At 62.0% G+C, this 14,692-nt stretch overlaps 2 protein-coding genes across 9 annotated transcripts in view; one reads left to right on the top strand and one right to left on the bottom strand.

Annotated features, from left to right (window-relative positions):
- The window catches only part of Brd9 (bromodomain containing 9), a 17,882-nt gene extending 15,661 nt beyond the window's left edge, over nt 1–2,221 (bottom strand). For 6 of the 8 annotated variants that reach the window (XR_013424643.1, XM_078018616.1, XM_078018613.1 and 3 more), the window contains exon 1: nt 2,073–2,221. Coding sequence is in view for 6 of the 8 variants with exons in the window: in XM_078018616.1 (XP_077874742.1) it covers nt 2,073–2,124 (52 nt within the window). In the remaining 2 variants the exon portion in view is untranslated. The remainder of the gene's footprint in view (nt 1–2,072) is intronic. The other 2 variants (XM_078018625.1, XM_078018617.1) reach the window with 2 other exon arrangements.
- Trip13 (thyroid hormone receptor interactor 13) lies at nt 2,208–14,692 on the top strand. The gene is made up of 13 exons (XM_078018630.1): nt 2,208–2,369; nt 3,151–3,316; nt 4,305–4,434; nt 5,350–5,405; nt 5,875–5,965; nt 7,156–7,228; nt 9,597–9,660; nt 10,135–10,221; nt 10,457–10,563; nt 11,063–11,216; nt 12,751–12,863; nt 13,508–13,577; nt 13,914–14,692. Exons 1-13 carry the CDS (start codon nt 2,278–2,280, stop codon nt 14,007–14,009), a joined length of 1,299 nt encoding a protein of 432 aa, XP_077874756.1. The 5' UTR covers nt 2,208–2,277; the 3' UTR covers nt 14,010–14,692.

Below are 14,692 nucleotides of genomic sequence, written 5' to 3'. Positions count from 1 at the left end.
GTCGGCAGCCCCAGGGTAAGGCCGAGGAGCTGCCAGAACCCTGGACAAAGGCAGCTTGGCAGTGCTCCTCCCTCCACTGGAAGCCCATTACCATGCAGGGAAGGAACAAGGCCAGGTTCCCTTACCAGCAGCCCCTCCCCTTGATGCAGCTATAGGTCACACCCTCACCAGTCAGAGGAGCTGCTGCTGGCAAGGGGAGGGGAAGGCAGGTAGGGAAAGGGCAGGAGAGGAGATACCCAGGCAAGGCAGCAAGGGTGCTCTAGGGCAGGTGACCCAGGACCAGCCAATTTCGGGGGACACCAACCTGGATCCCCCATCCTTAGCCTAGGTTCTTCTCCCATGCCCTCTCCCCAGAGCCTGGGAACCCACTTAGGCCTCTCTGCCCAAGCCTGCCACCTAGCCCAGGACCTTAGGACCCTTCTCCACCCACTCCTGAACCCCCCCGACCTGCCCTGCCCAATCCTGCGACCCCTGCCCAGGTCCCCATTACACCCTCCCTGCCCAAGCCCCCAGAGCCCAGCACCCTCCCCACCCAGGACCTCAGGCCCCTCCCCACCCCGGAACCCAGCATCTCCCTGTCCAGGCCCCCAGAGCCCCGGCACCCTCCCTACCCAGGCCCTTCCCTGCAGGACCCCAGGACCCCTGCCGTCCAGGCCCCCAGAGCCCAGCACCCTTCCCACCCAGGACCTCAGGCCCCTCCCCACCTCAGACCCCAGCACCCCTGCCGTCCAGGCCACCAGAGCCCCAGCACCCTCCCTACCCAGGCCCCTCCCCCACAGGACCCCAGCACTCGCAGTGTCCAGGCCCCCCGAGCCCCAGCACCTTCCCTACCCAGGCCCCTCCCCAGCAGGACCTCAGGTCCCTCTCTGCCCAGGCCCCCAGGCCCCTCTCTGCCCAGGACCCCAGCATCTGCCCGTCCAGGCCCCCAGAGCCCCAGCACCCTCCCTACCCAGGCCTCTCCCTCGCAGGACCCCAGGCCCCTCTCTGCCCAGGACCCCAGGCCCCTCCCTGCCCAGGACCCCAGGACCCCAGCACCCCCGCCATCCAGGCCCCCAGAGCCGCGGCACCCTCCCTACCCAGGCCCCTCCCCCGCAGGACCCCAGGCCCCTCTCTGCCTAGGCCCCCAGAGCCCTGGCACCCTCTCTACCCAGGCCCCTCCCCCGCAGGGCCCCAGGCCCCTCTCTGCCCAGGACCCCAGGCCCCCTGCACCCCCGCCGTCCAGGCCCCCAGAGCCCCGGCACCCTCCCTACCCAGGCCCCTCCCTGCCCAGGACCCCAGGACCCCAGCACCCCTGCCGTCCAGGCCCCCAGAGCCCCGGCATCCTCCCTACCCAGGCTCCTCCCCCGCAGGGCCCCAGGCCCCTCTCTGCCCAGGACCCCAGCACCCCTGCCGTCCAGGCCCCCAGAGCCCTGGCACCCTCCCTACCCAGGCCCCTCCCCCGCAGGACCCCAGGCCCCTCTCTGCCTAGGCCCCCAGAGCCCTGGCACCCTCTCTACCCAGGCCCCTCCCCCGCAGGACCCCAGGCCCCTCTCTGCCCAGGACCCCAGGCCCCCTGCACCCCCGCCGTCCAGGCCCCCAGAGCCCCGGCACCCTCCCTACCCAGGCCCCTCCCTGCCCAGGACCCCAGGACCCCAGCACCCCTGCCGTCCAGGCCCCCAGAGCCCCGGCATCCTCCCTACCCAGGCTCCTCCCCCGCAGGGCCCCAGGCCCCTCTCTGCCCAGGACCCCAGCACCCCTGCCGTCCAGGCCCCCAGAGCCCTGGCACCCTCCCTACCCAGGCCCCTCCCCCGCAGGACCCCAGGCCCCTCTCTGCCTAGGCCCCCAGAGCCCTGGCACCCTCTCTACCCAGGCCCCTCCCCCGCAGGACCCCAGGCCCCTCTCTGCCCAGGCCCCCAGGCCCCCTGCACCCCCGCCGTCCAGGCCCCCAGAGCCCCACCCTCCCCGCCCAGGCCCCTCCCCCCAGGACCCCAGGCCCCTCTCTGCCCAGGCCCCCAGGACCCCTGCACCCGCGCCGTCCAGGCCCCCAGAGCCCCACCCTCCCCGCCCAGGCCCCCGGCACCCTCGCCGCGCACCCTCGTAGGACGAGCGCCATTCAGCCTTGTGCTTCTTGTGCTTCTTGCCCATGACAGCGGCGGCGGCGGACCCGCGGGAGCGCGGCCGCCCGAGGCCCGGCCCGCGCCCGCCGGAAGTGGCTCCGGAAGTGGCTCCGCAGCCGCCGAGCGCTTCCGGGTCAGGGAGCTGTGCTCCGCGCGCGGCAGATTCGAAGCGGCGCGGGGAATGGACGAGGCAGTGGGCGACCTGAAGCAGGCGCTGCCCTGCGTGGCCGAGGCGCCCGCCGTGCACGTGGAGGTGCTGCAGCGCGGCGGCAGGTGTGCGGCCAGGGCGGGGGCCGGGACCCCGAGTACCTGCACGGGACTCCAGGGACAGGGGACCTCGGGGAATGGGAGCCGGGATCCTCTAGTACCTGCAGGGCGCCCCCGGGCGGGGGCCAGGACCCCAGTACCTGCAGGGTGACCCTGGGGCGGGAAGCCGAGACCTGCATTGGACTCCAGGGGTGGGGGACCCCAGGGACAGGGGGAAATCCTACCTGTGCGGGGACTCCAGGGGCGCGGCTGGAACCCTTCAGTACCTGCATAGGACTCCAGCGGGCCAGGTATCAGGACCCCCAGTACCTGCACCCTACTACCTCCAGCAGGTTCCTCAGTGTGCTGGGGCAGTGCCCAGGCAGGTGCAGAGGCCAGGCTGCAGGAGAGGGGAAGCCTTGGGAGGACGTGGATGGTGGCATGGTGGGCTGAGGGGAGCCCGGAGCTGGCCGAGCACCTCAGCCACAGGTGTTAGGCTCTTGCTGAGCCAGAACAAGCAATGGCCACCCTGTGTAAGTGCTCACCCATTCTGGCCTTCCTCTGGCACTGCTAATCTTCAAGGTAACTGCATGGCAAGGCCTCCTGGTATCACCCCCTTAGTCCAGTTTGGAACTGAGGTCACATAGCTGCAGTGGAGCTTCAGGCTGGGGGTGGCCCTGGAGTTGATCCCCAGGCAGGCCACCCCCAGCCAGTTCTTGACTAATGGCTTTTTTCTGAGCAGTCTGTTTTTGAAATTTTAAGAATGCCCTTGTGGCTCAGATCTGTTGTGTGCTGTGTGTTTTCCCAGCACTGCAAAGAAAGAAGACATTAAGCTGAGCGTCCGGAAGCTGCTCAAAAGGCACAACATCGTGTTTGGTGACTACACGTGGACCGAGTTTGATGAACCTTTTCTGACCAGAAATGTGCAGTCTGTGTCCATTGTTGACACAGAACTGAAGGCTAAAGACCCCCAGGTAACTTACTGGTCCACAGTGTCAGGAGCAGTTGACCCTCAGCCAGACACAGGATTGGTGTCATGAATATTTGTTGCTGTTGATAGCGTTTCACTTGCTTATCTGTTGGTTCTGACTGTCTCTCCTGGAACTGGGTGCTGGGGCAAGACATGGCCTGGTGTCAGGAGGCTATGGGTGCAGTGGGGCCCAGATGGGAATCCAGGCACTGGGATGCTGTACTGCAGGCTAATGGGCTGTCCTGGTGAGCCTTGGGTTTAGGTGCTGGGTGAAGGCGTCAGGACCCCAGGAGGTATAGAGGCTGTAGGCTGCGGGGGTGGGCCTGCCTGTGGCAGCTGTTCCTGACGTCCTGCTCGATAGCTGCCATACCCAGCATCTTACCAAGGTCATGTGGTCCCACATGTATAAGCTTTTTGTGGGAGTGGTGCAAACTGGCAGTCCTGTTATCAGTAAAAACCGGAAACGCATCCCTAAGGAGACAGCCCTGCTCGGCACTGTGCAACTCTTGCCTTTGAAGAAGGCTTGGCACTAGAACTGTGCGCGTGACACGGACTTCCGCGCTCGGCTGCTAGACTGGTGTTAGTGGCTCAGCATCCTCATCCAGTCCTGCGAGAAAGCATTTGACCTTTCCAAGCTGGAGGACAGTCAAGAGGAAACCTGATGGCAAGAGGACCGCAAGCCCCACGTGCGAGGGCTGAGCCTGGCCCGGCGTGTCCCAGAGTGCAGCTTCGCTGGGTTGAGACTCGAGCGCTTTCCTCAAGGAGCTTGTGTCACTTGGCAGTGATTAAAAAAAAAGAACAGCAAAGTTTCTTCTGAAGTCGATACGTGACCCAGCCCAAAGGGGAGGAATGAATTTATCCTAGACCCAAAGTAAGGCCACAGCTCTCCACCCACCCTGAGAAGGGGCTTTCATCGCCCTGTGCTGTTGACCGAGGACCTCGGCCTTCCTGTGTGTGGCCGGCCTCGGGACTGACCGGCTCTCCCCTCACAGCCCATTGACTTGAGTGCCTGTGCGGTCGCGCTCCACATCTTCCAGCTGAATGAAGACGGCCCCAGCAGCGAGAACCTGGAGGAGGAGACAGAAAATATCATCGCAGCAAACCACTGGGTGCTGCCTGCAGGTACAGGCCAGGGGGCTGGGGCTGAGGGGCCAGGTTGCAGGGTGGCCTGCGGGACTCGCTGAGCCAGTTCACTGAGGTCCGTTCGTCAGTTTTGTAGGACTGTAGGAAATCTCATCTCCTTTGAAGTGCAGAGCGTGGCTCTGTGATGGCCTCGTGTTACTACGACTAATACCTGAAACAGTGAACTTGCAAGAGACAGAGTGTGTTGGGCTCAGGCCATGACAGTAGGCCCCTTACCTGGGGGCTGGGGTGCGGCAACATGCCACAGCTGGCAATGTGTGGCAGAGCAGCCGCTTGCTCCACGGCTAGCTAAAAAGTCAGCACGAGACCCAGGGCCCACAGTCCCCTTCCCCAGCACACCTTCTCCTGGGCCCATGTCTTAAAGGCCCCGCCACCCCCTGGTGGCACCCAGCTGAGGACCAAGCCTTCAGTGTGGGCTTTGAGGGATGTAGCCTGTTCGTGCTCCAGCAATTACACGCAAGGAAGTGGCACTCCCCACGGGTCTGCCTTGTCCTCAGGGTACCCTGTCCTGCTCTTCCCTGCCCAGCTGGTCTCCCCTCTGAGAGCTCCTTCTACCCTCTGCATGCTCTGCTGTGGACTCCAGAGGTGGAGCTCAGAGTTGGCTTCCCAGCGGCCCCCTGTTTGTGGGGAGAGCGCACATTAAAGAAGAGGGGGATGATAGCGAGACGGGGGACACGTTCTTCTCCTTCCAGTCACCTGGCAAAAGCCATCTGACTGGCGCTTGTTTTGGATCTTTAACCCAAGAAAGGTTGGGCTTTGAAGGAAAGTGTGGACGCTGCCCTGGCCTGCTGGCACCCTGGCCTGCCCTGGGAGAAGGCCTGGAGGGCCGCGGGCTTGGGCCAGCCCGACAGGCCAGGGTGGTCTTCCTAACTCCCGCTGGCTTCTGTTTCACAGCTGAGTTCCACGGGCTCTGGGACAGCCTGGTGTACGACATGGAGGTCAAGTCGCACGTAAGTCGCCTGCCACCTGCAGTCCCTGAGCCATCAGCTTGAGAGGCACTGGGGCTCCTGCTCCAACACTGCCCTAAAAGCACAGAGCTGGCCTCCAGGCAGCTCCCTGAGGAGGAGAGGGGAAGGAAGTGGCTGGAGGGGGGCAGGCGCAGACCAGGGCCCGTGTGGTCTCCCAGGGGCACGCTAAGGGTTCACCTGACCCTGCACATGCCTGTGGGCCCTGCCCATCACTGGAGGGAGGCCTGTTGGCTGGTGACCCTGCACAGCTTGTTTTCTGTGGCATTTTAAGTGACAGCGGGTGTTTGTGGGTAGCATGTACAGCCACGACCACCCTACCTCGTGGCTCCTCCTATCGGGAGAGCCACATGGCTGCTGCATGTTGGGAGTGGTGTCCAGCCAGGTGGCTGCTCTCCCAGCCCTTGCTTGGGAGCGGTTTGTGGGGAGCCTCATCTACACCCTCTCGCACCAGCTCCTGGATTACGTAACGACGACCTTGCTGTTCTCAGACAAGAACGTGGACAGCAATCTCATCACCTGGAACCGCGTGGTGCTGCTGCACGGTAAGCCACGTCCACACCTGCTGGCCAGCCAGCCCCAGCCACCTCCCCACGCTGGCGCTCCTGCCCACCCCCGTCCTGTCCTTGTCTGGTGTCTCCAGCTCCCGTTCTTGGTGTGTGGGGTTTTGAAGACCTCTGTTTATCTATTTTTATGTGGCACTTTGAACCCAGTGCCTCACACATGCGAGGCAAGTAAGTGCTCTGCCACTGAGCCCCAGCCCCACTCCGTCCTTGGCGTATGATTGACCCTTTTTCCCCAGCTGACTGCAGCTCTTGGGACAAGCTGCCTGGTCTCTCTCAGCGGTGTTCTGGGAGCTGCACGTAGTGGGCATAGACTAAAAGGCCGTGTGTGTAAGACATTTTGTCAGGTCTTAGGAGAACGCCTCGGGAGTTTGTTTTCTTCCCGACGTCCTAGGTAGAAGAGGACAAAGTGGCTGAGGCCATGTCATGGTGAGGTGCAGGCTCAGTGCTCAGCCTCCTTGTGCCGGTGAAGACCTTGAGGCATCCACAGCCTCTGAGCACCCTTAACCAGCGGACACCCATGCTGCCCTAAAGGGCCAGGGAGGCCAGTTGGCAGGCACCTCCAACAGGGCACTAGTGGGCCTGCTGCCGGGTGCCACTTCGCGGGCTCTGTGGCAATGACAGACTGTGATAGGTGGGCAGACCTCCACCGCAAGGTTGAGTTGGTTTCTCGTCCCTCTCAGAGCTGCCTCTGTGTGGTGCAGGGGCCAGGGGAAGAGCAGGTCCTGGCCACGCTCTGTCTCCCCGTCCCCCTCAGAGCTCCTCTGGGTGGTGCAGGGGCCAGGGGAAGAGCAGGTCCTGGCCACGCTCTGTCTCCCCGTCCCCCTCAGAGCTCCTCTGGGTGGTGCAGGGGCCAGGGGAAGAGCAGGTCCTGGCCACGGTGTCATTCACGTCGCCTGACACTGAGGACATGGACCTCTGGAGGGAGGGCTTCTTTGGGGCAGAGAGTGGTGCTGTTGGCACAGGGAGCAGGGGCCTGAGAAGGGTGTGCCTGGGTGTGGAGGGCACCCGTGGACCAGCCTGGCACAGAGGCGGCCCTCCACAGTGGAGCTGCTCACAGGCCTCATCGGGGACGCAGGTTTGCAGCAGCAGGGTGCCCTTGGCGTAGCTGACCCCTGTTGTCATGAGCGACTTGTGCCCTGCTGGCTTAGGCGTCTGCTTGGCTGTTATAGGGCCTCCAGGAACTGGGAAGACGTCCCTGTGTAAGGCCCTGGCCCAGAAGCTCACCATCAGACTGTCGAGCAGGTAACCAGGCCTGGGGCCCAGCAGGCGCGGGGCCTGCGGGCGGGGTCTCCTGGGTGGGAACTTGCCGCACTGGGCACTGGACCCAAGGCACTCCACCATTGCGCAGAGTGGCCGTGGGCGTGCCGTCCCCTGCCTCGGCCTCCCGAGCTGCTAGGTTACGGGCGTGGCTTCAACACCGGGCTTCAGACTTTATTTTCAATTTCGTCACGTGAGTAATAGGCTCCTCTCCTTCAGGGCGGTTCCTGCTCTGTGCCCAGCAGTCCTGCCCACCCACAGGCCGGCCAGGTGCTCTGGGCAGAGCCGTGGGGCTGGCAACCCTGCTCCGTAGTCCTGTTCACTTCTGTTTGTCTGTCCATTCTTTGCCAGAGACAGTGTCACAGTCCCTGGGACCCCTCCTCTTGGACCGCGTCAGCTGGGGTCTTCGCCCTGTTGGGAAGTGATACTTGTTCTTCTCAGTCCCCTGCCCCCACCTGGCGTCCTTGGCTGGGATGCTAAACATGGCGGTTGCTGTGCTGCAACTCTTTTGACCCCCGAGTATCTCTCTGGCTTCCTGTCCACTGGTGTTCCTCCCTGAAGAGCTCATCGGTGGCTTGTGTGCCTGTCCTGTGCTCTCTGTCCTGTTGCTCTCCTGGCCAGTGCACAACTTCTGCTCGCTGTCCTACCCACTGTGGACATCAGCTCCATGTCGGCACTGCAGCTGCCCTCTTCTGGTGGCCACGCTGCTGCTGCCCCCTGAGCCCTGGGCTCCTAGCAGAATCCTCCAGACTTGGCTCCTTCCTCATCACCAACCTTGTTCACCGCCCTCCACTCCTGCCAGGGGGGCTGCTCTGGCCCCCTGTCCCTGTTCCCCAGGTCCCGGGTCACCGCCCTCCACTGCCAGGGGGGCTGCTCTGGCCCCCTGTCCCTGTTCCCCAGGTCCCGGGTCACCGCTCTCCACTCCTGCCAGGGGGGCTGCTCTGGCCCCCTGTCCCTGTTCCCCAGGTCCCGGGTCACCGCTCTCCACTCCTGCCAGGGGGGCTGCTCTGGCCTCCTGTCCCTGTTCCCCAGGTCCCGGGTCACCGCTCTCCACTCCTGCCAGGGGGGCTGCTCTGGCCTCCTGTCCCTGTTCCCCAGGTCCCGGGTCACCGCTCTCCACTCCTGCCAGGGGGGCTGCTCTGGCCCCCTGTCCCTGTTCCCCAGGTCCCGGGTCACCGCCCTCCACTGCCAGCCAGGCAGCTGCTCTGGCCTCCTGTCCCTGTTCCCCAGGTCCCGGGGTCACTGCCCTCCACTCCCGGCCAGGCGGGCTGCGCTGGCCTTGTCTGTCTTTCTCGTGTTCGGCCTCCTTAGGCATTAGAGGCCAGTGGGTCGCACCTCTTCCTGTCAGTGGCAGCTGGTTGTTTTCAGGGATTGAAACGGATCCGTGTTTTAAGAACCAAACTCCAAGGGCAGCTTCCTAAAGCAGAGAGGAGAGCCACTGTAGGAAGCAGCTCCTCTGCTGGGGAGGCCAGGAAGCACGTGTGTGGCCCCTGAGCCACGCCTAAACGGCGGTGTCTTGACAGGCTTCCTGCACTCTGTGGTCAGAACGTCTCATGGCCAGCTTGTTTTGTTAGGGTGACTTTGCTCTTCCCCGTTCACAGGATAAGCGTCTGCTTCTCTTTACAGGGAGCCAGTGATGCCATTGGAAATAATTCTTCTGTGGACTTGGGGCTGGGAAGCCGGGGAGGGAGCTGGGGACTGCTGCCCACTGAGGGTCAGGAGCTGAGTGTGTGCTGGCTGTCCCACTGCCCCAAGGGACAGCCTCAGTGCGAGACAGTGGCCAGGTGTGGGTGGTGTGGTGCGTGCCAGGCCTCCAGCATCCCTGGCCAGGGTCTGCTGGGAGGAGGACGGCCACACTGCTAGGGTGGGTGGGAGGACCAGCGTTGGACCAGCATTTGACCAGCCAGTCTCCCCACACTCCATCTGTTTGCTGTGTTGGTGGTGGTGGTTCTTTTTGAACGTGGAAATGTAAATTATGAGTAGTTTAAATTGAGAATTTTTAAAATGCTTTTAGTTGTGGATGAATATGAGACCTTGATTATGTTTGCTTAGTTATTTTTATGTGGTACGAGGATTGAACCCAGGGCTTCACACATGCTAGGCAAGCGCTCTGCTGCTGAGCCACAACCCCAGCCTTGAGAAATTTTACTATTTAATTCAGTGGTGTTATGGGAAGATAATTGCTCTGATTTGGAACCATTGATTGCACCTTGGTTACTCAGTACCAGAGCTGGGTCCCTAGTGCCTGCCAACTGCTGTGAAGCCCTGCTGAGCTGACCGGCCCTGCGGGCGGCCGGATTGAGCCTGCCGCCGGGCTGTTCTGAAGTAGCTCTCCTCCGTCCTGCTGTCTTAGGTACCGGTATGGCCAGCTAATTGAAATAAACAGCCATAGCCTCTTCTCTAAGTGGTTTTCAGAAGTGAGTACTGACCGTCCTCTTTGTCTGGCTGTCTGTCCCACATGGTTGAGAAGCACAGTACTCCAGGACAGTGGGGAGCAGGGCACTGCCTGGTTGGAACAGGGCTGGGCGATAGGCCTGGCCACCCCCTGCCTGGTTGGAAGGTTGCGGGAATGCTTAGCATCTCCTGGGGACTGTGCCCCCTGCTGAGCAGCCCAGAGGGTGACCCTTAACTTTGAAGGGCCATGCCCAGGGCCCCTGGTCAGTGTGGCTGGTGCAGAGTGTACCCTGGCCAGTGTGCATGCCAGCACCAAGGGCCTGTGCCCTGACTCATGGAGCAATGGAACAGTGGGGGGGGGCTGGGCCCCTCCTACATAGGGGGTCTTTGGGGGGCACCATCAGGAGGCTGGGCTCTTGGGCTACTGGGGTGGGTGGTGCCGTGAGCACCTGTGGCTCGGGAGCTACAGGCGGTCCTCAGGGAGGTTGTGGTTGCAGAGTGGCAAGCTGGTGACCAGGATGTTCCAGAAGATCCAGGACCTGATTGATGACAAGGAGGCGCTGGTGTTCGTGCTGATTGACGAGGTAAGCTCTCGCAAGCAGCTGCCTCTCACTGTTGCTGGCACAAGGCCTGCCCCCCCTGCTGGGCTGCCACCTCAGCCTGCCACCCGGGCCCGTGGTGCTGCAGGACTTCTCCCCAGCACACCCAGCCCTGGGCAGCCACCGCAGGCCTCTTCAGTCTCCACCCACTGTCTCAGTGTCCCTTGGCTGCCAAGAGATGCTAGGTGCCACCCTCCCAGCTGTCACTCTGTCCCTGCAGGTGGAGAGTCTCACAGCAGCACGCAGTGCCTGCAGGGCTGGTGCCGAGCCCTCGGATGCTATCCGCGTGGTCAACGCCCTCTTGACCCAGATCGATCAGATCAAAAGGTGATGCTGGGCCAGGCTGCACCATGAGCAGCCAGGGTGAAGTGACAGGGCTCTCGGCTCCTGTCACCGCTGGTCTCTTGGCCACAAAGGCACTCCGTGCCGAGTACTGGCCTTTTCCCACTTGGATTTACTTCATTAAAAACACAAAACGAAAGCTGGGGTGGGAAAGCTTGGTTCTTTGGGGTGCAAAGCTGGTTGAGGCCTGCGTCTGGGGTGGAGCCAGCGCCAGGCCTGCCTGTCCTGAGTTCACCTGAGGGTGGGCGGGCCTCAGGGCAGGTGCCAGGGGCGCCTTAGACATGGCGGAAGGACGGTGCACAGAATGAGGTTCTCACTGAGTCAAGAGGGGCGAGAGGCGTGTCGGGAGTGCCTGGGAGAGTGTCCTGGGTGTCGGGCATCCAGAGATGGAGCTCAGTTTTGCAGCCCTGCAGGGTTGGCCAGATGCAGTGTGGCAGTCAGGAGGGCACTGGGTGACCATGGTCCTTGCCCCCCACCACAACAGGCATTCCAACGTGGTGATTCTGACCACCTCCAACATCACCGAGAAGATCGACGCAGCCTTTGTGGACAGGGCTGACATCAAGCAGTACATCGGGCCGCCCTCTGCTGCAGCCATCTTCAAGATCTACCTCTCCTGTCTGGAGGAGCTGATGAAGGTACCTGGGCTTCGTTCATGTCTTTACCTGACTAAATAGCTGGAGTTAACCAGTTTCAACCTAGAGGAGGGTGTTCCACAGCCTAACGCTCTTCTAGGTTAAAGGTATGGTTTTCTTCTGGCAGCTTGGGTTGTGGGTCTCAGTTACGGGTACTGACAGTACTTCTGTTCTTAGAACAGAGTGACCCTTGCTTTTTGTTACCAGAGGTGATAGTGGGCAGGAGGTTGGGAGTGGGCCACGGTCAGCTGCTGGGGCACCTGACTCCTGCCTGCACTATCGCTCTGAGTGACTGCCTCCCTGGTCTGACTTCCTTCTGTGAGAAGAGGGAAGAGTGCAGGTTTGACTCACAGTCACATGACTGCAGGTCACGGTCACACGTCATCTTCTCCACTGAGTGGCTCTTGGCTGTCCTGTATCCTGAGCTCCAAGAGTGTGTGCCGAGTCTTGAGCAGGGAGCCCAGTTGCCCCGGGCAAGCCAGCAGACTTGGCCCAGGGCTGGGTGTGCTGGGGCCTTGCCGCCCACTGGCAGGGCACAGTTTTCCCACCTGCAGCCCCTGCCAGACAGCACAGAGCAGGGGCCTTATTGTGCCCACCCAGAAGGGCACGGCCTCCCGTGAAGGTGCCCAGTCAGCACTGTCCTGGCATGGGTGCCCAGCCTGCCTCTGTGTGGAGCGTGTGCTCTGGGCCGCTGCAGGAGTGTGTGTTCTGAGGAGAGGCTCTGGCTCGGCCTTACTGCAAGGGGCTCGTCATACTTGGGCCCCAGGAGCAGGCTGGTGTCCTCGGGGCCTCTGGCCTCACCATGGGTCCCTGGCTGCTGTGCGGTGAGCCTGGGTGCTCTGATGTGGCTCAGAGGTCCCAACTTTCCCTGGGATTGAGAGCAGGGACATTCGGCCAGTCCTGAGGCCTGGGGAGTCCCTGGATGCCACTCCCTCGGGACTCCTGTGCCTCTGGCCAGCGCATTCATGGGAGGCAGAGCAGGCCAGGGTGCAGGACACCATTGGGATCCCAGGGAGGCCACTGAGTCTGAGGAGCCCTCCCAAGCCTGCAGGTGTGCAGGGAGGAGCTGTCTGCTGGTCCTGGTCATGAGCCTGGGGCTGGGACAGCTGCTCAGCAGTATGACCTCCAGGCAGCCGTCCCCAGGTGAGCTCAGGTGCCACTGCTTGGGCTGTCCTTGGCTAAACGGGTCATGTCCAGAAACACAGGACCCTTCCTGGAAAGGACTGAAGCCCTGGCTGTGGGCACTCTGCCCCTGTGGGTTTGGTATGTTAGTACAGCCAGGGGACAGGGCTGCAGCCCAGCACTGGTGTAGAGAGGGGCTCTCCTGGCCCAGCCCCAGGGGAAGGGCGTCACTGCTGCCTGAGGGCGCGGACTCACAGACTAGGGACCTGCTGGTGGCGAGGGTGTGGCCCAGGGGGCGTTGAGCAGCTGCTTCCTGTGCAGCTTCCTGTGAAGCTTGTTCTTTGGAGGCTAACCTGATTTGTATTTGGCCTTTGTTGGCCTTGCGCCCTGTGTAACTGTGTGCCTCTGTCCCCAGTGCCAGATCATATACCCCCGCCAGCAGCTTCTGACTCTCCGAGAGCTAGAGATGATCGGCTTCATTGAAAACAACGTGTCCAAGTTGAGCCTCCTTCTGAGTGAAATTTCAAGGTGCAGATTGAGCTCAGTTTTGCAACCAAGAAAAATGCATTTGCTGAAGTAACTGGGGAGGTGGGGAGGGCTTGGAGGTGAGCTCTCCAGACAGCAGAGGAAGACACGTGTGTGAACACAGGTCAAGCATGCAGAGTGCAACCTCCTCCCAAAGGCTCTATTACCCGTGAGCCCTGGGAGCAGCAGGCACTTCCACCTGAACCCTCCAGATGGCCCTTGGTGAGGGGCGGTGGGGCACGAGGCAGGACCTGGCAGGATGGTGGAGTGTGGTTGCAGGTGCAGAGGCCCGCCTCACCTGGGCTGCAGAGAGGCCAGCGGTGGTGCTGGAAGGCGGGTTCCTGTGGGGAGGGCTTTGGAAGGCTCTGGTTGAGAGCTGACCGAAGGAGACTTGCTGAAACAGGACAGTTCAGACATTGCCACATGGCCTGGTCACTGGGGACTGGGCTGGCCCAGGCCTGCCTGCAGTGTGCCACTGCCCACTTGGAGCAGGACTGACAACAGGGCCTTGCACCCATGAGACCACGGTTGTGTTTTGAGGTCACCTCACCACCTCCAGGCTCAGGTTTTGGAGTGCTGAGGGATACTGGTCCTGAAGCCAAGCCCCTCTGAGCTGGACACCTCTGAGCCTGGTTGTTCTCACACAGGAAGAGCGAGGGCCTGAGTGGCCGGGTCTTGAGGAAGCTCCCTTTCCTGGCTCATGCACTATACATCCAGGTGAGTCCCAGGCCGCCCCTCCTGCCCTGTCCACCCCAGCGGGCAGCATCAGTGTCTCCTGACTCTCCAGGTAGGGGAATGGGCCTGAGTCTTCAGTGTGGGTTGTCTGGAGCCCTGGGGAGCAGTGGTCATGACGGGTCTGTTCACGCCGGCACACACACAGGCACAGCAGAGCCTGCGCAAGTCACGTCCACATCTGCCATGGCACAAGCCAGTGCTGGGTCTGTCCAGCCCGCTGGCTACTGAGCCCCCATTGCCATTGGGCAGGCTGGTTGCTGCCAGGTGTCCACACCAGCGCATGGTACCACCCAGCACCCCGACTGTGTGTCTTTCCAGGCCCCCACCGTCACCATCGAGGGCTTCCTCCAGGCGCTGTCTCTGGCGGTGGACAAGCAGTTTGAAGAGAAGAAGAAGCTCTCACCCTGTATTTGACCCTGGGTGGCATGTCTGTCTCAGCTGCCCTCTGGAACCCACTGACCTACCTGGGTGCACAGCCCAGAGCTCGGGCACAGGTGCCTCGTCGGAGCCAGGACCTGTTCTTGTCATCTAAATGCGTGTCAGAGGCAAGCAGCCTGTTCTCTTCGTTGTTTTTAGAAGATAGTTCAAGTTCCGTTGGCCTCTTTGTAAAGAACTGTCTCCATGTGTCTGTTTCCATCCTGTCTGGCCAGTCAGACGCAGGGTGCTCACCAGAGCTGTTGAGAGAAGGGAAGTGGAGCAGGCCTGACCCTAAGCCAGCACAGAGGTGGGAGGGCCCAGCCACCTTCCAACCTGAGTGATTTAACGGGTCAAGAAAACTGTTCCCATGTAGCAGAAGTTGGGAAGGAGATTCCAGGCAGGAAGCCTTGCGTGGCCAGGCGCTGCCTGTTGGAGGGCACCGTGCAAATGCTCCTGGCCAAGCACCCTACCCTGGCTGAGCCTGCTGGTGCAGGGCGGCAGGTGAGGTCCTGCAGGCTGGCTTGCTCCGTGGCGACGGGAGGCAAGCAGGTGGGTAATGGAGTGCTCCGTGAAAGCTCGTCTTGCTCCTGTCTTGGGCCAGAATGTTGATGTGGCGTCTGCCTAGAAAGCAGGTGTTACCTGTTATCGTGGAATTTCTGAAACATCGTCTGCTGTCAGAA

The sequence above is a fragment of the Ictidomys tridecemlineatus genome, chromosome 1 (assembly GCF_052094955.1).
Source record: "Ictidomys tridecemlineatus isolate mIctTri1 chromosome 1, mIctTri1.hap1, whole genome shotgun sequence".
NCBI classification, from domain to species: domain Eukaryota; kingdom Metazoa; phylum Chordata; class Mammalia; order Rodentia; family Sciuridae; genus Ictidomys; species Ictidomys tridecemlineatus.
This window is presented reverse-complemented; position numbering and strand designations above follow the sequence as displayed.

Coding starts and splice junctions, on each gene's coding strand:
- Trip13 (XM_078018630.1), top strand. CDS start 2,278: ATGGACGAGGCAGTGGGCGACCTGAAGCAGGCGCTGCCCTGCGTGGCC. Junction 2,370..3,150: donor GTGCTGCAGCGCGGCGGCAG/GTGTGCGGCCAG, acceptor GTGTTTTCCCAG/CACTGCAAAGAAAGAAGACA. Junction 9,661..10,134: donor TCTCTAAGTGGTTTTCAGAA/GTGAGTACTGAC, acceptor TTGTGGTTGCAG/AGTGGCAAGCTGGTGACCAG.